The sequence below is a fragment of the Python bivittatus genome, unplaced genomic scaffold, assembly GCF_059951505.1.
Source record: "Python bivittatus isolate LINGU-HERP-01145 unplaced genomic scaffold, Pbiv_v1 ctg000610_np1212, whole genome shotgun sequence".
Classification (NCBI taxonomy): Eukaryota; Metazoa; Chordata; class Lepidosauria; order Squamata; family Pythonidae; genus Python; species Python bivittatus.
The window spans coordinates 48,750,161-48,766,439 of NW_028277088.1; the positions used below are offsets into that span (position 1 = coordinate 48,750,161).

The 16,279-nt window shown below is 38.1% G+C and overlaps 1 protein-coding gene across 2 annotated transcripts in view; it reads left to right on the forward strand.

The window, feature by feature from the left end:
• The window catches only part of BMPER (BMP binding endothelial regulator), a 170,946-nt gene that overhangs the window by 81,287 nt on the left and 73,380 nt on the right, over positions 1-16,279 (forward strand). For both annotated transcript variants that reach the window (XM_007426348.3, XM_088149970.1), the window contains 4 exons: positions 3,852-3,961; positions 6,516-6,656; positions 9,860-9,964; positions 13,813-13,858. In XM_007426348.3, coding sequence (XP_007426410.2) covers positions 3,852-3,961; positions 6,516-6,656; positions 9,860-9,964; positions 13,813-13,858 — 402 coding nt within the window. The remainder of the gene's footprint in view (positions 1-3,851; positions 3,962-6,515; positions 6,657-9,859; positions 9,965-13,812; positions 13,859-16,279) is intronic.

Below are 16,279 nucleotides of genomic sequence, written 5' to 3' on the forward strand. Positions count from 1 at the left end.
GCACTGGAGGTAAATAATCAACACTTCCAGTGGTTCTACCTCATCTAACAGGCTAGGTTATCAGACCACCTTTGCTCCAACCCAGTTTGTGGCATGAAATATTTAGTGCTATGAATTCAAATTCATAGCACTAAATACCTTCCAAATACCTTAACTTTCAGACAACTGCTAAGCCCAGAATGCATTTTGTTTGGTTTTGCCTTAATGCAGTGTGTGAATTCAGCCATAGTAATTTTAAAAGCATGATTTATGGCTTAGTATTACTTATGAACCAGGCCACTGTATCCCACCTCAAGAACTTGCAACATGCATATATAAACACAAATGCACACACCCCTCTACACATATGTGCTTACTGCAATGCAAACTCTTGTGGAAAAATATGGTGGTTTTTGTTCTGTATGGTGGGATTTTGTTTAGGGGCATATGCAGAGAGGGGGGGATCAAAGTAAAAATGGCAGCTGCAATTACACAATCACGGCTCTGCTTTTTTTTATGTGGGTTGCATGCATGTTGCATGTAAAAAAAGTTCAGGGCTTTGATCACATGGTTGTAGCCACCATCTTGACTTTATTGACACACGCACACACACAAGCATCCCTGTCTTTGTTGATGATACGGTGTCCCATCAGCAGTCTGACAGCATCCCTTGCCATTATGCAAGGAATATCTCATGAATTCTGCAACACAAAAGTTTGGGGTGGTACCTAGGTTCTTTCTAGATATTCGGCTAGTCTAAATGGGAAATGGAACTATATAACTGGTTTGGGGGAAGATATGGGATAGGAAGAACCTTTGGTAGCAAATAAACTAGGTAACATGTTTTTTTGTTCATAGCCTTACCGTATGAGCCTTCACACAATGTACAGCACTTCTAAAGATGTGTTACCCCATATGGGATTTCTGAACATCTTGAACTAATTTTGATAGGACAGTCTTGGTGTTGACTGGGATTTTTCATATCCCACTAGACTTGGCTGGGAGGCCATAAAAGTTGCACTGAATTATCTTCTGGGCTGGAGCACATCATCACTTGGTGATTACTACTTTATAACACCAAACTTTACATCAAGGATATTATTTTGCAGGATGTCCTGAATCATTTTAAAGTTGTGTGCTTTTCTAAGAATCAACTTTATAAATGCAGGGGGAAACCCCAGAGCTTGTTCACCAGCAGAAGAGATTTGATAAAGACACACTGTTCAGTATACATTATACTCCAGCTCTGGGAAGTCACTATTCTAATATTGGCCTATGAGAATATGCTTGTTTGCTCATGGAAGTAACTAGCATGTAAGGAATTATCTTGTGTCACCTGCTAAATTTGGCACAAGCAAGCTTGGTCTCATTCTCTTTAGTATTGGGAATGTGCAGTCCTTTGCTCTTTTACTCCTGATGAGCTCTGAGATGTCAGTGAACACACTTCAAATATGTTATTAATTCTAAATATATAGTCTAATCTGTTTGGCTCCTTAATTGTTTAGAGTCTGCCTGCATTCATGGAAGCCACAGATTCTGAAACCTTCCCCCTCAATCTTTCATGCATTTACACGTTGCCTTCTCAAGAATCCTCCAGCATCATCCTCCCCACCACTCAAATTCTGCTACTTTCTTCCCTTTTCTCTTTCTTTTTCTCCTTGTAAGAAACCAGAGAGCTAAATGCATGCCCTTTCCTTAGAAATGGCTTTTATTAGAAGTTGGCTCAGATAATTGGGTCCACCATAAAAACATGGATGTGTTTCTCCACAGAATACGCAATTAATATACAGATTCATTGTTACAGATGTAATGACAGTTGCCAATTTAGCACTTTTTCAGATGGGATTAAATCACTTTACCGAGAAGAAGGCTACCATGTTCATATACCTCCTTCATATACCCTTTCATCTATTGTGGAAGATACTTATATTCTTCCTCAAACTAGGAACGTAGAATTATGCCTTGAATTTCTCTGGGAGCAGATTTAGAGGTTTCACCCTGAGTGGAAATTCATGTGGAACAAACACTAGCCACAAGTAATGTTTGGTAAATATTTGTTCTTCTATTTAAGAAACAATCTGCAGCAGGACTGGAAGATAGGCCTTTCTTTTCATTAAACATGCAAGATGGTTGAAGAACCTCTTCTAGCTTTGGTTAAATGTTAACAAGCTCAGTCTGCTTTCAGGAGATCTGGCTCTTTACAAATTGGCTTTGTGTGGCTTTCTGCACTTTCTGAATGATCATATTACCATACGATCATATTCAAAGGTTAAATGAAGCTGGAAGATATTCCTTGGCTACTTGGTGCATTTTTCTATGCATTTTGGAATTAGGAAAAATACTGAAAACCTGCCTTGCCAAACAGGCTGCAAAACAAAGTTGGAGGATTCATATATCACTACCTCAGACTATGCTTTCCTTCAGAATCTGAGGATGGTGGCCTGCGCTTCCTGAGAAACTTATTCAGATAATAGTCCATTTTATTTCCCATTACGATAGAACAGCAAATGCAGACCGTGGCTTTGTAAGGCAGTGGGAAGAGGGTGAAATCTGGAAATCATCTTTGGAGAGCAGGTTCTGAGCTGACAAGTAAATGTAGCCCCTCTCAGTGGCTTCCTGATTTACCACACTTGCACTACCACAGTAGTACTTCTGCTAGAAGACAACCCGTGGCTGGCTGGCTGGCTGGCTGTGCCATGTCTTATAACAATACTAGAACAAAACACCTACCACAAAGATTATGATTAAAATAACCACTCATGTTGGAATTATATGACTCCACTGACAGACTATGCATAGTGTCCATTTACATAAGTGTATATTAGACAGTGCAGTTGCATAATCCACAGAAGTATCAGCCACTTAAGTTTGCTTAGTACTGTATGTGATTACTTGACATATTACTTGACATCTAGCTGAAGCAATACTGTCCCTTCGGACAGGTCACCAATTCACATTAACTTCTCCAAGATGCATAATGAAAGTAACATTGCTTTCAAGAAGCCTCCCTAATCCAGTGCCTCCCCCCACCACCGATGTGCTGCGACAATGACTTTGAGAATAACTGGAAGGGCGTCAAGTTGAAGATGGCTGCTGTTTCAATACTAAATGTCAATGATTGTCAGAAATAGTGATGAAACTAAATGAATATGGAGAGTAAACAATTTAAAGCAGGCTTTTCCATTTTGGTGCCTTCCAAATTTTGGTGGGTGTGCAACTTCTTGAATGCCCAATTAAAAAAAACCAAAAACTTACTTTTCACTCTGCTAAGGCTACTGTATCTGGGCTGTAAAAATCTGGACAACCACTTGATGGTAAACAAAGAATTTAGTCTTTGCTGTCCTCTGGGGGTCAGAATTTTGCAGTTGAGATATAGTAACTTTACCTTCCGCAGCCTGAGACTTCTTAACCCTAAAGTACCAACACACCTGAAAGGTGCCACATAGAAGGAAACTAGCATAGAAATAGGTTTTAAATCTATGTCTTGCCTGTTTAATGAGCTCAAGTAGAAGGATTAGGAAAATATCTTTACGTAATACCATGGAATGCCATTGGTAGCAGGTAAAAGGTAGTTTAAAATAAAAGGTAGTAGGCTCAGTGGATATGTGATTTGAATCAATAATTGTTATTAATAATCTGCTTTAGAATTCTGCTAAGCATGCATTGTGTAACAGATCCATAGATGTTATTGATAGTTCCCTCCTTTTCTATAAGACATTGCGGTTGCTACTTTTATTTTTATTTTTTTTACACCCTGTTTAGAAATAGAATAAAACTGACTTACACAGGTTTAATAGGTTGCAGTTGAGTGTTGATTTTGCTACAGTGCAGTTTCCTTTTAACTACATTCTCTTTCTCTTATTTATATCTAGGGCAGAGGAAAGTGTTTGATCTCCCATTCGGAAGTTGCCTATTTCATAGTGATGTTTATGACAATGGAGCTTCCTTTATGTATGACAACTGTACTAAGTGTACATGCAGGGTGAGTCATTAATAATCCATTTTCCATGATACCTTTTTTATGGTGCAACACTGATATAGTTTGAGGCTACTGAACTTGCTGCCGTTGACTTTTGTAACATGACAGTTACTTTTCATAAGTCGGTGCGGATAGGTAAGTTTAAGAATTGAATCCTTGGAAACATGCGTTATTTCTGAATGGATCTTTGTATCCTGTTTAAAAGTGCTGTGTGTATTGGAGCCAAAAGTTCTAGAACTTGCCTGTACCTGTTCCTGTCTTCAGAGGCAGGCCAACAACCACTCTGGGCAGTTGTGGAAGCCTGTGCAGCCTGAATGTGCCCTGCCTGCAGAGATAGACAGTTGTCCCATTTTGCAGAGATGGGGCCAGCCCCTTGTTTGGCAGTCAGCAGAAACAGCTGTGTTGGCAGAAGCCAAATTGCTCTTAGTCTGGTTCTCTGTCAATCATAAATGCTCCAGAAGAAAGTCTGCATAACTTCCAAGCTAAAGAGCCAACTAAGTAACTATTGGTGTGCCAGATTAGTGAAGTGCCATTTGGTAGTTCTGGAGTCCTGAGTAGTTAAAAAAAAATGTTGTGTGTGTGTGTGTCTTTGAGTCATTGTTGACTCCTGGTGACTGTCTGGACTAGGCCCTGCAGTTTTCTTGGCAAGATTTCGGAAGTGGTTTGCCGTTGCCTTCTTCCTAGGGCTGAGAGAGAGTGACTGGCCCAAGATTATCCAGCTGGCTTTGTGTGTAAGGCAGGACTAGAACTCATGGTCTTCTGGTTTCTAGCCCAGTGCCTTAACCACTAAACCAAACTGGCTCTCTAGTTAGGAAAAATATAAGTGTTTTTTTTTTTAGCTTGGTAGATTAGAAATTGTGGACCTGCCCTAAAGTTTAACCTAGACAGCCAAGGGATCTGTGCATGTGTGCAAGGGCATATATTTATATTTATATTTATACTTCTATTTATATTTATTATAAACAAACATTTATATAGCTCTTGACAGGAAGAATTTAAAAATAAAGTTCAATTACCTATTTTGGTACTTGGCTAACCTATTCTCCATCTAAAACATTAGCGGCAAATATCGTGCAGACGTTTTGTCTGGTTTTGAGATATACTGTGATGGAATGGAATTATGAAGGTCAGACTCAGGGAGAAAAACATTTTCTTTCATCTCCTGAGGCGAGAAGGAGAGATAAGAGGATGAGACTGGCACCTCCCTGAGGAATTCACAATGTTGTGGCTGGCATTACTTGGGAACTGGGGTTTCAGTCTGGGAAGATTCTTGCTAGAGGTTGTAGCTAATAAACATTGCTGGACTGAATTTACATGGTCTCTTGGAGTTCCTTGGGCTAGACCTGACATCAATTTTCCCAGACTGAAACCCCAGTTCCCAAGTAATGCCAGCCACAACATTGTGAATTCCTCAGGGAGGTGCCAGTCTCATCCTCTTATCTCTCCTTCTCACCTCAGGAGATGAAAGAAAACGTTTTTCTCCCTGAGTCTGGCCTTCATAATTCCATTCCATCACATATACCTAGAAAATGCAGATAAGTTTACAAGGTGTTATCCATTGCCAGGTTTCTTCCAGGCTAACATTGGAACTAAAAGGCTCACAGGCAGGGATTCAAGGACACAGATTTTGATAAGGTAGTTTTTATTTCAGCTACTAGAAGCACCATTAGTACGAAGAAAATCAAAACTGCAAACTCGAAGACTCAAGCCATACAGAGAGAGCAGACCCAAGATTAAAACCTTCTGTGTCTTTCTCTGAACCATGCGTCGTAACAGGCCAAGAACCATTTGCTTTTCAGCAGGAGAACTGTTTACATTGTTATTGTGATGGATCCCTCTACTCTCAGGCCCTTTGCTTTTGACCTTGCCCGACCTAGCCCTTGCCCTCATGTATAAGTCAGCCCTCAGAAAGATGATTATGGACCTTTCAAATCAACTGCAAGATCCACACTAGAGATTGTTGTTGGTTGAAAGAGAGCCACTAAAGTCAATTCCCAGAGGGTAGCATTTCAGGCATTTGCTGGTCCCAAGAGTAGCCAAGAAGCTTTGCTCTGGTGGTGAAGTTGTCCTCATTTTGTAAGAAGCAACTGCAAATGTTAGTGGTATCCTCCAGCTTCAGGCTGGCTGAGAATGCCCCTGGGCCTCTAAAATCCTGAAGCCAGCCCTGGGAAGCATTAATGCCACTGAAGGGCCCTGAGAAATACAAAAGATGATTTTGAAAAGGAAGTCCTGCAGTGACTCCATTCATTTCAGGACACCCATCTAGCGCTGAGGGTTTGGACAAGTACAAGGCATAGTGAGCATACAAACAATAGTGTAAGAATCTGACTGTGGATATGAATTAAAGGAGGTCAGATCTGTGCAGGTAAGATAGTAGGAAAATATTCCAAACAGTGTTGTTTCATTTAAGGTGCCTGTGTAATGTGCTGGCTAAGCCATTATGTGGTAATATAAACTGGCAATCACTAAATATATTCAGTTTTAACTAACGGAATCCTAACTGAGGGAATAACTTTGTCACTTGTCTGCAGTCTCGTTTGTCTTTCTTTCCATGCAGGATTCCACTGTGGTGTGTAAGAAAAAATGTTCCCCTCCTGGAGGCTGCATCAAAGCCAGAGAAGAGTGCTGCAAGGAGTGCATCTCATATGTGTCGCCCGAGGAAACAAAAGCGTGCAAGTTTGGAAATAAAGTCTTCCAGGTACATGTGAAATTGTGCCTCACGGTCACTTCACTGGACTATTTGATTTCTTAACAAGTTGTAGTACATTCAAAACCATGCTTCTATTATTTTTTTAATTGATGTTTTTAGCCAAATGGACACAGTGTAAAAATGCCCTGAGGACGTGGTCAAATTAGCCAGTCCTTGGTAGAGCATGCTGACTCATGTTCCCTGGGTAGATGACCGACCAGCTGCCTCTTTGAATGGAATGTTATGAATTTGCATAGAATGCTATGAATTATTTTCTTCAGCATAATTCTGATAGTCCTGGAAGGAGAATTTCTCTACATTCTGCAGGCAGCAATCTAGCAAAAAAGAACTCCTTCTCCCACTCCCATCTTCAAGTGAGCCAATAAGAGTTTAGCTAGCTTTTTGTGTATTATTCAGGACATAGCTGCAGTACTTCATGGATTGGGATATCACTGGGGTATCAGATTATTCCAATATATCATTGGGTTGTACTGGAATAATCTGTTCCTACCCTTCTTCCACCCAAGGTCATTGGAGATTCCTGCCAAACACTTCCAATAGTATTGGGTGCCTGTTTGTCTTTTCAAGATGTACAGGACTTTTTCTCCACCCCCACCCCCACTCCCACTCCTTATTCTTTATTGAACCTGTATCATTGTGAAGACCTTCTGTATGTTGAGAGGTTCTGAGATCGAATAAAAAGTGTAGTTCCTTACGAACAGAATAGTTACTTAACTAATGCCACTTTTAATTAATATGCATTTTTTCTTTTGTACAAAGCCACCATGTAGAAAGCTTGTTTGCAGTAAATTGAAAGGGACTCTATTTAGTTTGCAGTCTTAGACAGAAGACCCAATCAGTTGTGTTTTTATTCTTTCTTTTTGATGGGGATATGTGGGGGGTCGATAGAAATAGAAAGGTATACAGACATAGGTTGATGTATAAAATAATAGAAAAGAGAAGAGATATATCTCATAGTTATCATAATGACTGTGACCTCACAATTATTTTAGGTGTATCTGCAGACTTTGAGTTTTCTGTTTGAAATACCTAACTCTCACCTATCAGTTTCAAGGGAAGTGAAGCTTAAGATGGGGGTCATGAAACAAAAGGGTAAAGCAACAGGTGCCTAAAACAAATTTAACAGAGCTTTAGATCAGGGTTATTTTTCCACAGAGCAGAAATCAAACTAATATGTTTTGGAGACACTGGCTTTTTACACCAATCACATTTAGCCCAACCTGTTAGAGCGGCTGACTTAAGGAAGTGGATAATAATGAGGACGTGAGTGAGATTATCCACTGCAATAAATTTGGAAGCTCCAACAAGGTTATTTCTTTGTCATCAATATGCATAGCATGATAATACTGTATTTGCATTCTCACATTACTCACAAAGGTCTTTAAGATCTGCAGTTGTCTGTTCAGGTCTTTTTTAAAAAGATTCTTAGGTTATGGAACCAATTTCAAACCTGCAATTCCAACCAGCATAATCTGAGATGGGTAAGAGAGACAAGGGCCAATTTGGAGTTCATGTGCCAGTTGCTCTTACATTCTCTTGTGCCTCCTTTTTATCCTGCACCTCATCCTAACTATATGAAGGATGTTTACATTAGGAAAATGCTGTTTTGTTTTCTTAATAGAATTGTTGGTGGTTAAGAGGAATAAGTAGGCGTATTTTTCTATTGTTGGTAAGAACAGCAGCGCTTGTACTGAATCTCTTTCTTGTTGCTTTGCTAATCCTATCATTTAAGTTCCTCTTCTGCTGCTTCACATCATCCATTCATTTCTATCTACCTGGAATGTACTTTCCCAAACTTCGTGGTGTTCTTCTTGTCTTTTCACATCTTATCTAAGTGATGTTAGTCCTAATTCAACTTTTTCATGTTCTGAAAACACTCTGAGGAGGCAGAAGCTGATACTCTGATACCATTTAAAGTGTGTGAAGACAACTCTCTGTCTCAGGAGACACAGGCCAGTAATGGGGGTCCATAGCAAACCACATTGACATTGATATTATTGTATAAACAATGTGATTATGGACTTGAGTTATTGTATCTGACACAAGTACATAAAACACATCATTGGTGTGATGATGACCAGTCAAAAGTCCCTCTTGTTCAGCACCGTTGTAAGTTTGAATGGTCGCTGAATGAGTGGTTGTTAAACGAGGACTACCTGTAATAAGGAAAGTAATAGTAGTAGAAAAATGTTATCATATACACCATGAAGGATTTTGCAAAGGAAAAAAAATGAAAAATTAAAACAATAAAAAATTGATACAAAAATAATTAAATTAGAATATTTTAGTAGATCTTTTAAATCATTCCCTCTTTCCCCAGATCATGATACCACCTGTTTTGTCTCTATTTTGTTAGTATCTGCCCCACTTTAATTTCATTGCAGTAAATCAAAAGCTTCCATATGGTGGCCATTAAAGGACTAGTTCTGCACCATCAATGGATGAAGGAATACCTTAGGAACTTCATTTGGCACATGTAAACCATAAGGAATTGAGCCAGAGCATTATTTTAGCAGCACATTGGAATCATAGTGTCTTTAGAGAGGAGGAATGAGGGGGTTCAAGTCAAATGTATCTGTACCTGCTAGAATTTAGGTAATCTCTCTTTTGTATTTTCTAAACATTTTCAGATGTTTAGTAGATCAGATGTCTGCCTTAGCCTTGTAAGTAATCTAAATTTTAATTCAGTATTAGCTGTGTTTCTGGGTTAAAGCAGAATGATGCTACATCTGGGAATAAATTTTCTATGTCCTGACAGAACAATCAAATATTTTCATGTGCAGTAACTTAAACATGCCAATCACAGTGGCTATATTGAATCAGACTTTTCTAATTATGTCATCCCAAATGAGACAACCAGGATATAGGCTAATCACAAATTCAATAGGTTTTTTTTTTCCTAAGAAGGAAACACAACTAATCAGGTGGTTGATGGGAAATTCTATTGTATCTTCATTAAGTGTGGAGTTATACTTGTCTATCTGGAAAGACCAGAGTGAAAAATTATCCCTGATGGCTTACCAATCCAACCAGTTAGAAGTGGACACCTCGTAATTGATTTAGACTAAACAATGACATAACTCCAACAGGGAGATTGTTGCTTTTTCTTTGTATAACAGGACGATAAATCACTGGAACAGCTTCCTTCTGCCATCACAGCTGATGGATGTATCGTGTTTTCCCTCCTGCAGGATGGAGAGATGTGGTCCTCTATTAACTGTACCATCTGTGCTTGTGTGAAAGGCAAGACGGAGTGTCGCAAGAAGCAGTGTATTCCAGTCAGCAGCTGCCCTCATGTGAGTGTAACAATGAAATTTTTTCCCCCCTGTTTATAAATGGCAGGGATTTTTGGTAGAACTCTTGACAGGCTTGATACATGCAGACTTTGGAAAACAGAGTGCTATTTTCAGTTTCTGTGATAAGGCTAAAATATCTTGAGCAGAATCTTTTTCTTCGCTATATATCTATCTAACCCTTCTGTTTCCTCCAAGTATTTCTTTCTAATCTAGTGATTTTTTTTTTTAGTCCTCTGTATTTATCTCACTCTCATCTTTTCCCATTAGAGATGCTGCATCGTAGGCTAAACAGGTTTAAGAGGCAATCCCGTTATTGGTTTATTTCAGGTGTAAGTCCCATTGAACTCTGTGGGATTGAGTCTTGGGCATATATAAGGTTGTACTCTGAGGCTGCCTCTAAACAAGGCTCATTGTCAACGTGCAAGGAACTCTGAATGAGGGCATAGTCCACTTGTAGGTTGCCCGTTGCTGCTGCTCTTTATTCCTGAACATTTATTATATAGGAAAAGATGCAGGACCTACAGAACTATCTTTTGACTGCTAGTGCTAGGATCTGTCAGTCTGCAAATATGCAGAATTCAGTGGAATGGAAGTATATACTAAGAGTTACAGTGTAAGCTATCAATTTTTAGTTTTTGGTGAAGGGAGAAATAAATGTATGCTTCCTTGATGCAACCGCTTCACACAACTCACAACATACATAAACCTATGCAACAATTATGTTTGCCGCAACAGAATTAAGCAGCATTTTTTTCCATTTTAGAAATAAACAACTGAAGAAAAGATGAATGGATTTTGGTATCTGAATTACTTATTTGTTTCAAATATTTTATCCATTGTTCAACCAGAAAAGGTTCTCTGGATTTCTAAATAAATTCTAAATTTATAGACCTATAGGCCCTGATGCACTGTGGGGAGGAGCTTTTAAGAAAGAGCGCATGTTCCATATGCAGAAGGCTCCTAGTGAGGCCTGGTAAACCTTGCAGCCTGAAATCCTGGACAGCTGCTGCCAATCAGTGTTAACAATACTGAACTAAATGAGCCAGTGTACTGAGATGGTATAAGGAGGCTTCCTCTGTTACTGTCACTAAGCTAAATAGGGTCTAGAGATCTTGGAATGTATTGCCTGTGAATAAGACCTCCCCGTAATTCAGTCACACTTGGCTGCTTATCGGAGGCAAAGTTCCCGTAAGAAACCTGATTCATGCTAGGAAAGCAGCAGATCATAAGAAGCCTTTGCAAACATCCTCACATATGCATGGGTCAAGGTGGCTGAACATTATGAGCATCCTATCTGGCATACATAGAAGCATTTAAGTAAAGTAACCATTGACAGAGTTCCAAAAGAAGAAATGTGCTACCAAAGAAGATAATACAGAAGGACTCAAATGAGCAGAAAAACCCATATGCTGATTTATGCATGTGGCCTAGATGCACTCAGTCCGTTGTCAAATTGATTATTCTGAGTGTGCAACTTCAAAGTCTTTTTTTTTTTTTGTCCTTAAACTGGACAAAAACTAAAGAGTCCTTCAGACAGAGGACAGCTTCATATAGAGAATAACCCCCCGACAACCTTTCAAACAGAATTGAGGAGTCCAAGAATGTTCTCATTCTTACTTGGCTGAGGCCCAGATCCATGTTAGAAAAACGGCAGGAGATACTGAGATCCAGGATCTCATTCATGCCTGGGGATTATTTGATTCTTAAGAGGATATAGAAATCTCAGAAAAAAGTAAATTGCTTCAATCTTCTCTGGGCCCATTTTCAATATTCAGGCTATTTATCAAAATGTCTTGTAGTAGTAGACTTAAAATTTTTTTTACCAAGACCCCACATATAGGCCTCTGTACATTCTATATTTTGTTTGTTTGGAATAACCCTCCTTTGGGACATACATTGCACAAATACATTTTGAACCTATGAACTTGAGGTGAGCTTCAGATTTATTCAGGGCATGCTGTCCCATGTCTAGCATATGTTTTTATACACATCTGCTATTTTAACAAATAAACAAAAAAGAAACGTGGCTGGTCATATACCTGTGCCAAATGAGGGAAAAAACAAAAGCAGCTGCTTTGATTGCATAAAAATCTTAACTAGTTTTGCCTTTTTAAATCCCACACAGAGGAGACAAACTATAGATACAAACCTAGCCTGTTATTAAAAGAAGCAAAGGAGAAGATCCTACAGAATTCAGATTCCCAAATAGGAACTGCTTATAAATATTCATGGAGAAAAGTGGCCCATTCCTAAGGAACCCCTCAACTGATCAACAACAGTCACAGCACATGTTAGCAATAATAAATGGCTTTCTTTTACAAGTCAGAACCAGAATCCTGTGCCAGCAGGGTGGCTCAAGTAACTAGACTTATCAAAACATAGTTTTGCTTGAATTCCGACCATTTTCAGCTGGGAGGATGACTACACCCTTTTTATATAAACCCGGAAATAAGGCTATCCTATGTAATTAAAAAGTATTCAGAGATATTTCTCCCCTCCCTTCTAGAGTAGCTTGTCCACTTAAGAACCTTCCTGTTGGATCTGATGTTTGGGGAATTATGGGAGAAGGTGGGTGGTTGTGCCATGATTAAAAGCATCAGAAAGTGCTTTATGGCACCAGGTGAGCCATTTTTTAATCTTCCCCTAAATTCAGAGCAAAAAATATAGCGATATATTTAGGCTTCGTTCCACGTACTGTAGATAGATGTTATAGCATTTGTATTTGTACCCCATTTTGCTGCTAGGCATTACATATATACTACATTTTTCTGTCCTATTTTCCTTCTAGAAAACTTAAGGTAGAACATTTGCTTTTCTCTTGTGAAGTAGGTTACTTAACTGGCTAGTCTGTCAAGGTCCAGGATAAAATGGATGTTTGTGTGCTGCTCTGACTCATAGGCAACTTAAACATGGTTTGCTCAGTTAACCTCATTTTCTGCATTCACACAACATTTCTGATTGGAAAATCAGGGTGGAGGTTTGTTCATATTATTTTTTTCCTGTGACACTTAGGAGGGCAGTGCAGCTGACCAGCTTATCCAATGGCACCTGCCTTATCAAGTTGTACAAGAAAACTGGCATTATCTTTTCATGTTGTAAATGACCAGCTGCAAATTACCTGTAATGAGTGGCCATAGAATATACTGGAACAAAGCTGCTGTCCTTACCACTTTTTAATATTGCAATCATGGACATATTGACTGACATTGTTTCCAACAATGAAGTAAGTGTTGTCAAACGCTCTTTAAAATTATCTGCTAAAATAATGCAGTTTACTTTACGTACAACTAGCAAACCCAGTGCTCTACACGTGACTGTTGATGAAGCCTTTGTTTCAAGGCAGAGATTAACAGTCTCAGAAATAGTCTAAGTCAGTGTTGTCCAAACTTGGCCACTTTAAGATGAGTGGACTTCAACTCCCAGAATTCCCCAGCCAGCCATGCTGGCTGGGGAATTCTGGGAGTTGAAGTCCACTCATCTTAAAGTGGCCAAGTTTGGACAACACTGGTCTAAGTCCTTCATGGGTTGGGAAACTGTAGCTGAAATGTCTGCTTCTCCCTTGTGTCCCCCTCTCTACCTTCCAAGAGAAACAACTGAGACCTTCCTTGAAGTGCCCCACCAGGAAGGTCAAGATAGTGGCATGTGCCACTAGTAGGTAGTAAACTATCCCTGTTCATCCTCTTTATTGCGTATTTTGTTCTTGTTTTAGTACAGCGCAAATGTATTAAGCTGGTGATTTCTTTTTGTTTCACTTAGGAGACATTGTAGTGCATCAAAAATATTGTATCAGATGCTTTTCCCATCCCATCCCCTTCCAATACAATATTCTTCATGCTTGTTTCATTTAGGGAAAGATCCTCAACCGAAAAGGATGCTGTCCCATTTGCACTGAAAGTGAGTAAGTTCATTTATTTACTTTTTTTCTCAACACACTTCTTGTCAGCAAAATAAGGATAAATTAGTATGCGTTATTTCTCACTTTGTGTAATAAAGTTGCAGTAGGATTGAGTTTATGAAAAATGCTGAAGAGCAAATTTTATATTTGTCAACATAAATCTCGATAATTTTGCCATTTATTGCTTGCATCCAAACCATTTCCTTGTTAATAAAAAAGTGGATCCTACAATGAGAAGCTTAAAATGTTCAGTGTCATTACAGAGCGTTCATGACATAATCTACAGTTATGTCAATATGTCTTGAAATAATACTCAATGTCTTGAGAATTTTTAAAAATGCATACAGATTTGCAATGAAAATAATAATAGCATAATATTTGCTAACTAGGATGACGATTGGGAATTTCTAGTCCTGCTACTGTTTGTATAAAAGAATAAAAATTATTACTAATAATATCCTTAATGCAAGATAGGGTAGCCCAAATTTATTATTGCAAATATTATCCATTAAAATGTATTAGCTGTTTAATTTTTAAAGAATGAGCCATGAGTCTGAAGTTTTAACTATAGAACAATTCACTGATTAGCCTTAAGCAAGTCTCTACTTTTTCATTCTCACCTTTCAGTTTGCAGTCTGGATAGTAGCTACCTTACAAAACATTTTACTGATTTTTTTCTACTGTGTTTTATCAAGGTGAGAGAATAGATTTAAGAATTACATTATTCTTCTGCTTGCCAAAGAATAATATTTGTAGCTCAGTGTCAGAAGTCATGTCTGTCATCTGGAAAACTCCTGCCCTGAATATTGTGACAGATGAACTGACTCAGTATAATGCAGCTTCCAGAAACATTCATTCATTCATTCATTCATTCATTCATTCATTCATTCATTCATTCATCTTTCACTGATATAAAGATTCCTCCTGCAGATCACAGTGATGTAACAGTTAATTTTAATGCATAAATCTGACTTAAATTTAATGGAAGCCATGAGCAAGGATAAAACAAGGTATCTGGGTGCTAATTCTCACTTCTCTGGGGCATTTTTTGTAAACATACTGGTATAAAATATAAGCAGTTAGGCAATTAAGAATTAATAACTACTTTCTATAATTCATGGACAAACATTTTAAAATAATGAACAAATTGCCTTCCAGAATCAATTCATATGTGCATATGTATTACTTAATTATTTACAGATGCATTTATAAAGCAACCTGGCTGAAAACTGTTTAATGTTAATTGAAGTTCTGTGTGAGACTTTGATATGCAGTGGTTACCACACAGTGATAACACCCATGTTCATACTTTTTCATGAATAGCTGCAAATTTCTCTTCCCATTCCATCTGAATTTTATGGAGAGGTTCAGCATAGAAAGGAACATGTATTTTGGAGTTATGTAGCTATCTTAGGTAGATTATTAGTAAGCAGTCTTCTTTCTCACAAAAGATGACTTTTGACAACTAATACAGGCACTGAAGAAGTAGTCTGGAGCTTGGAATCAATCACTCTTGTCTTCTTGGACTGGATTTTGATGCTTCAAAATATTCCTAGGGAACTTTGTGAGATCTCAGTTCATTTCCAGAGGTGTGAATATACATTTTTGGAAAGGCCAATAATTTACTACAGTATCTCTAAAGAAAACTAGTGTGAAATATTAAGTCTCTCCATCATTGATTTATAAGGCAGCTCCGAGGTAGAATATAAAACCTATTGGAAACAAAATAAGGTATAAGAAAAAGCTACTTGAGTACAGAAGTTATACAACAGAAAAAGTCATAAGGAAACACCCATATACATTCAAACTAGAAGAATTCTTTGGACATGATTCTAGGGATAGCTTATGATTGACAGTTGCTTGAGTTATAGTGAATGAGTATTACTAAATCTATTTACCATGACTATTCATTCGGTTGCAGTTAATCCATTAAGTACCTTAGATTTAAACATTTTAAAATGTGATTAATAATTACAAAATGCCAACATGGTAATGAAAGAAACTTCATTGTGTGATTTTTCCACATAATTTAACACAGTTTGTCATTTCCTTGAGCTATAATGAAAATATTTATGGATGGAAATATGGTGGGATTAAGTCAAGAGGGTGCTGGAGTTTCTAAAATATTTGAACTCAATTGCAGAAATGCTGTGTTTTAAATTTTGGTTATACTAAAAATAATTGACTTAAAGTGATTCCTCAGTGCTTGTACATTACATAAACAGAAACCTTTATCAAGTGAAAAGGGATGTTTTTTTCCACAGCATTTCGTTTTAATAAAGATTAGTAAATATATTTTAGTGACAGTACAACACTAATGTACCGTGTAGTGCAGTGGCTTCATTAGGAACAAACCCATCTTGTAGCTGTGGGAAAGGTTTCTCTGCCGAAGAACACTGACAGTAAGAGGAACTCTTCTA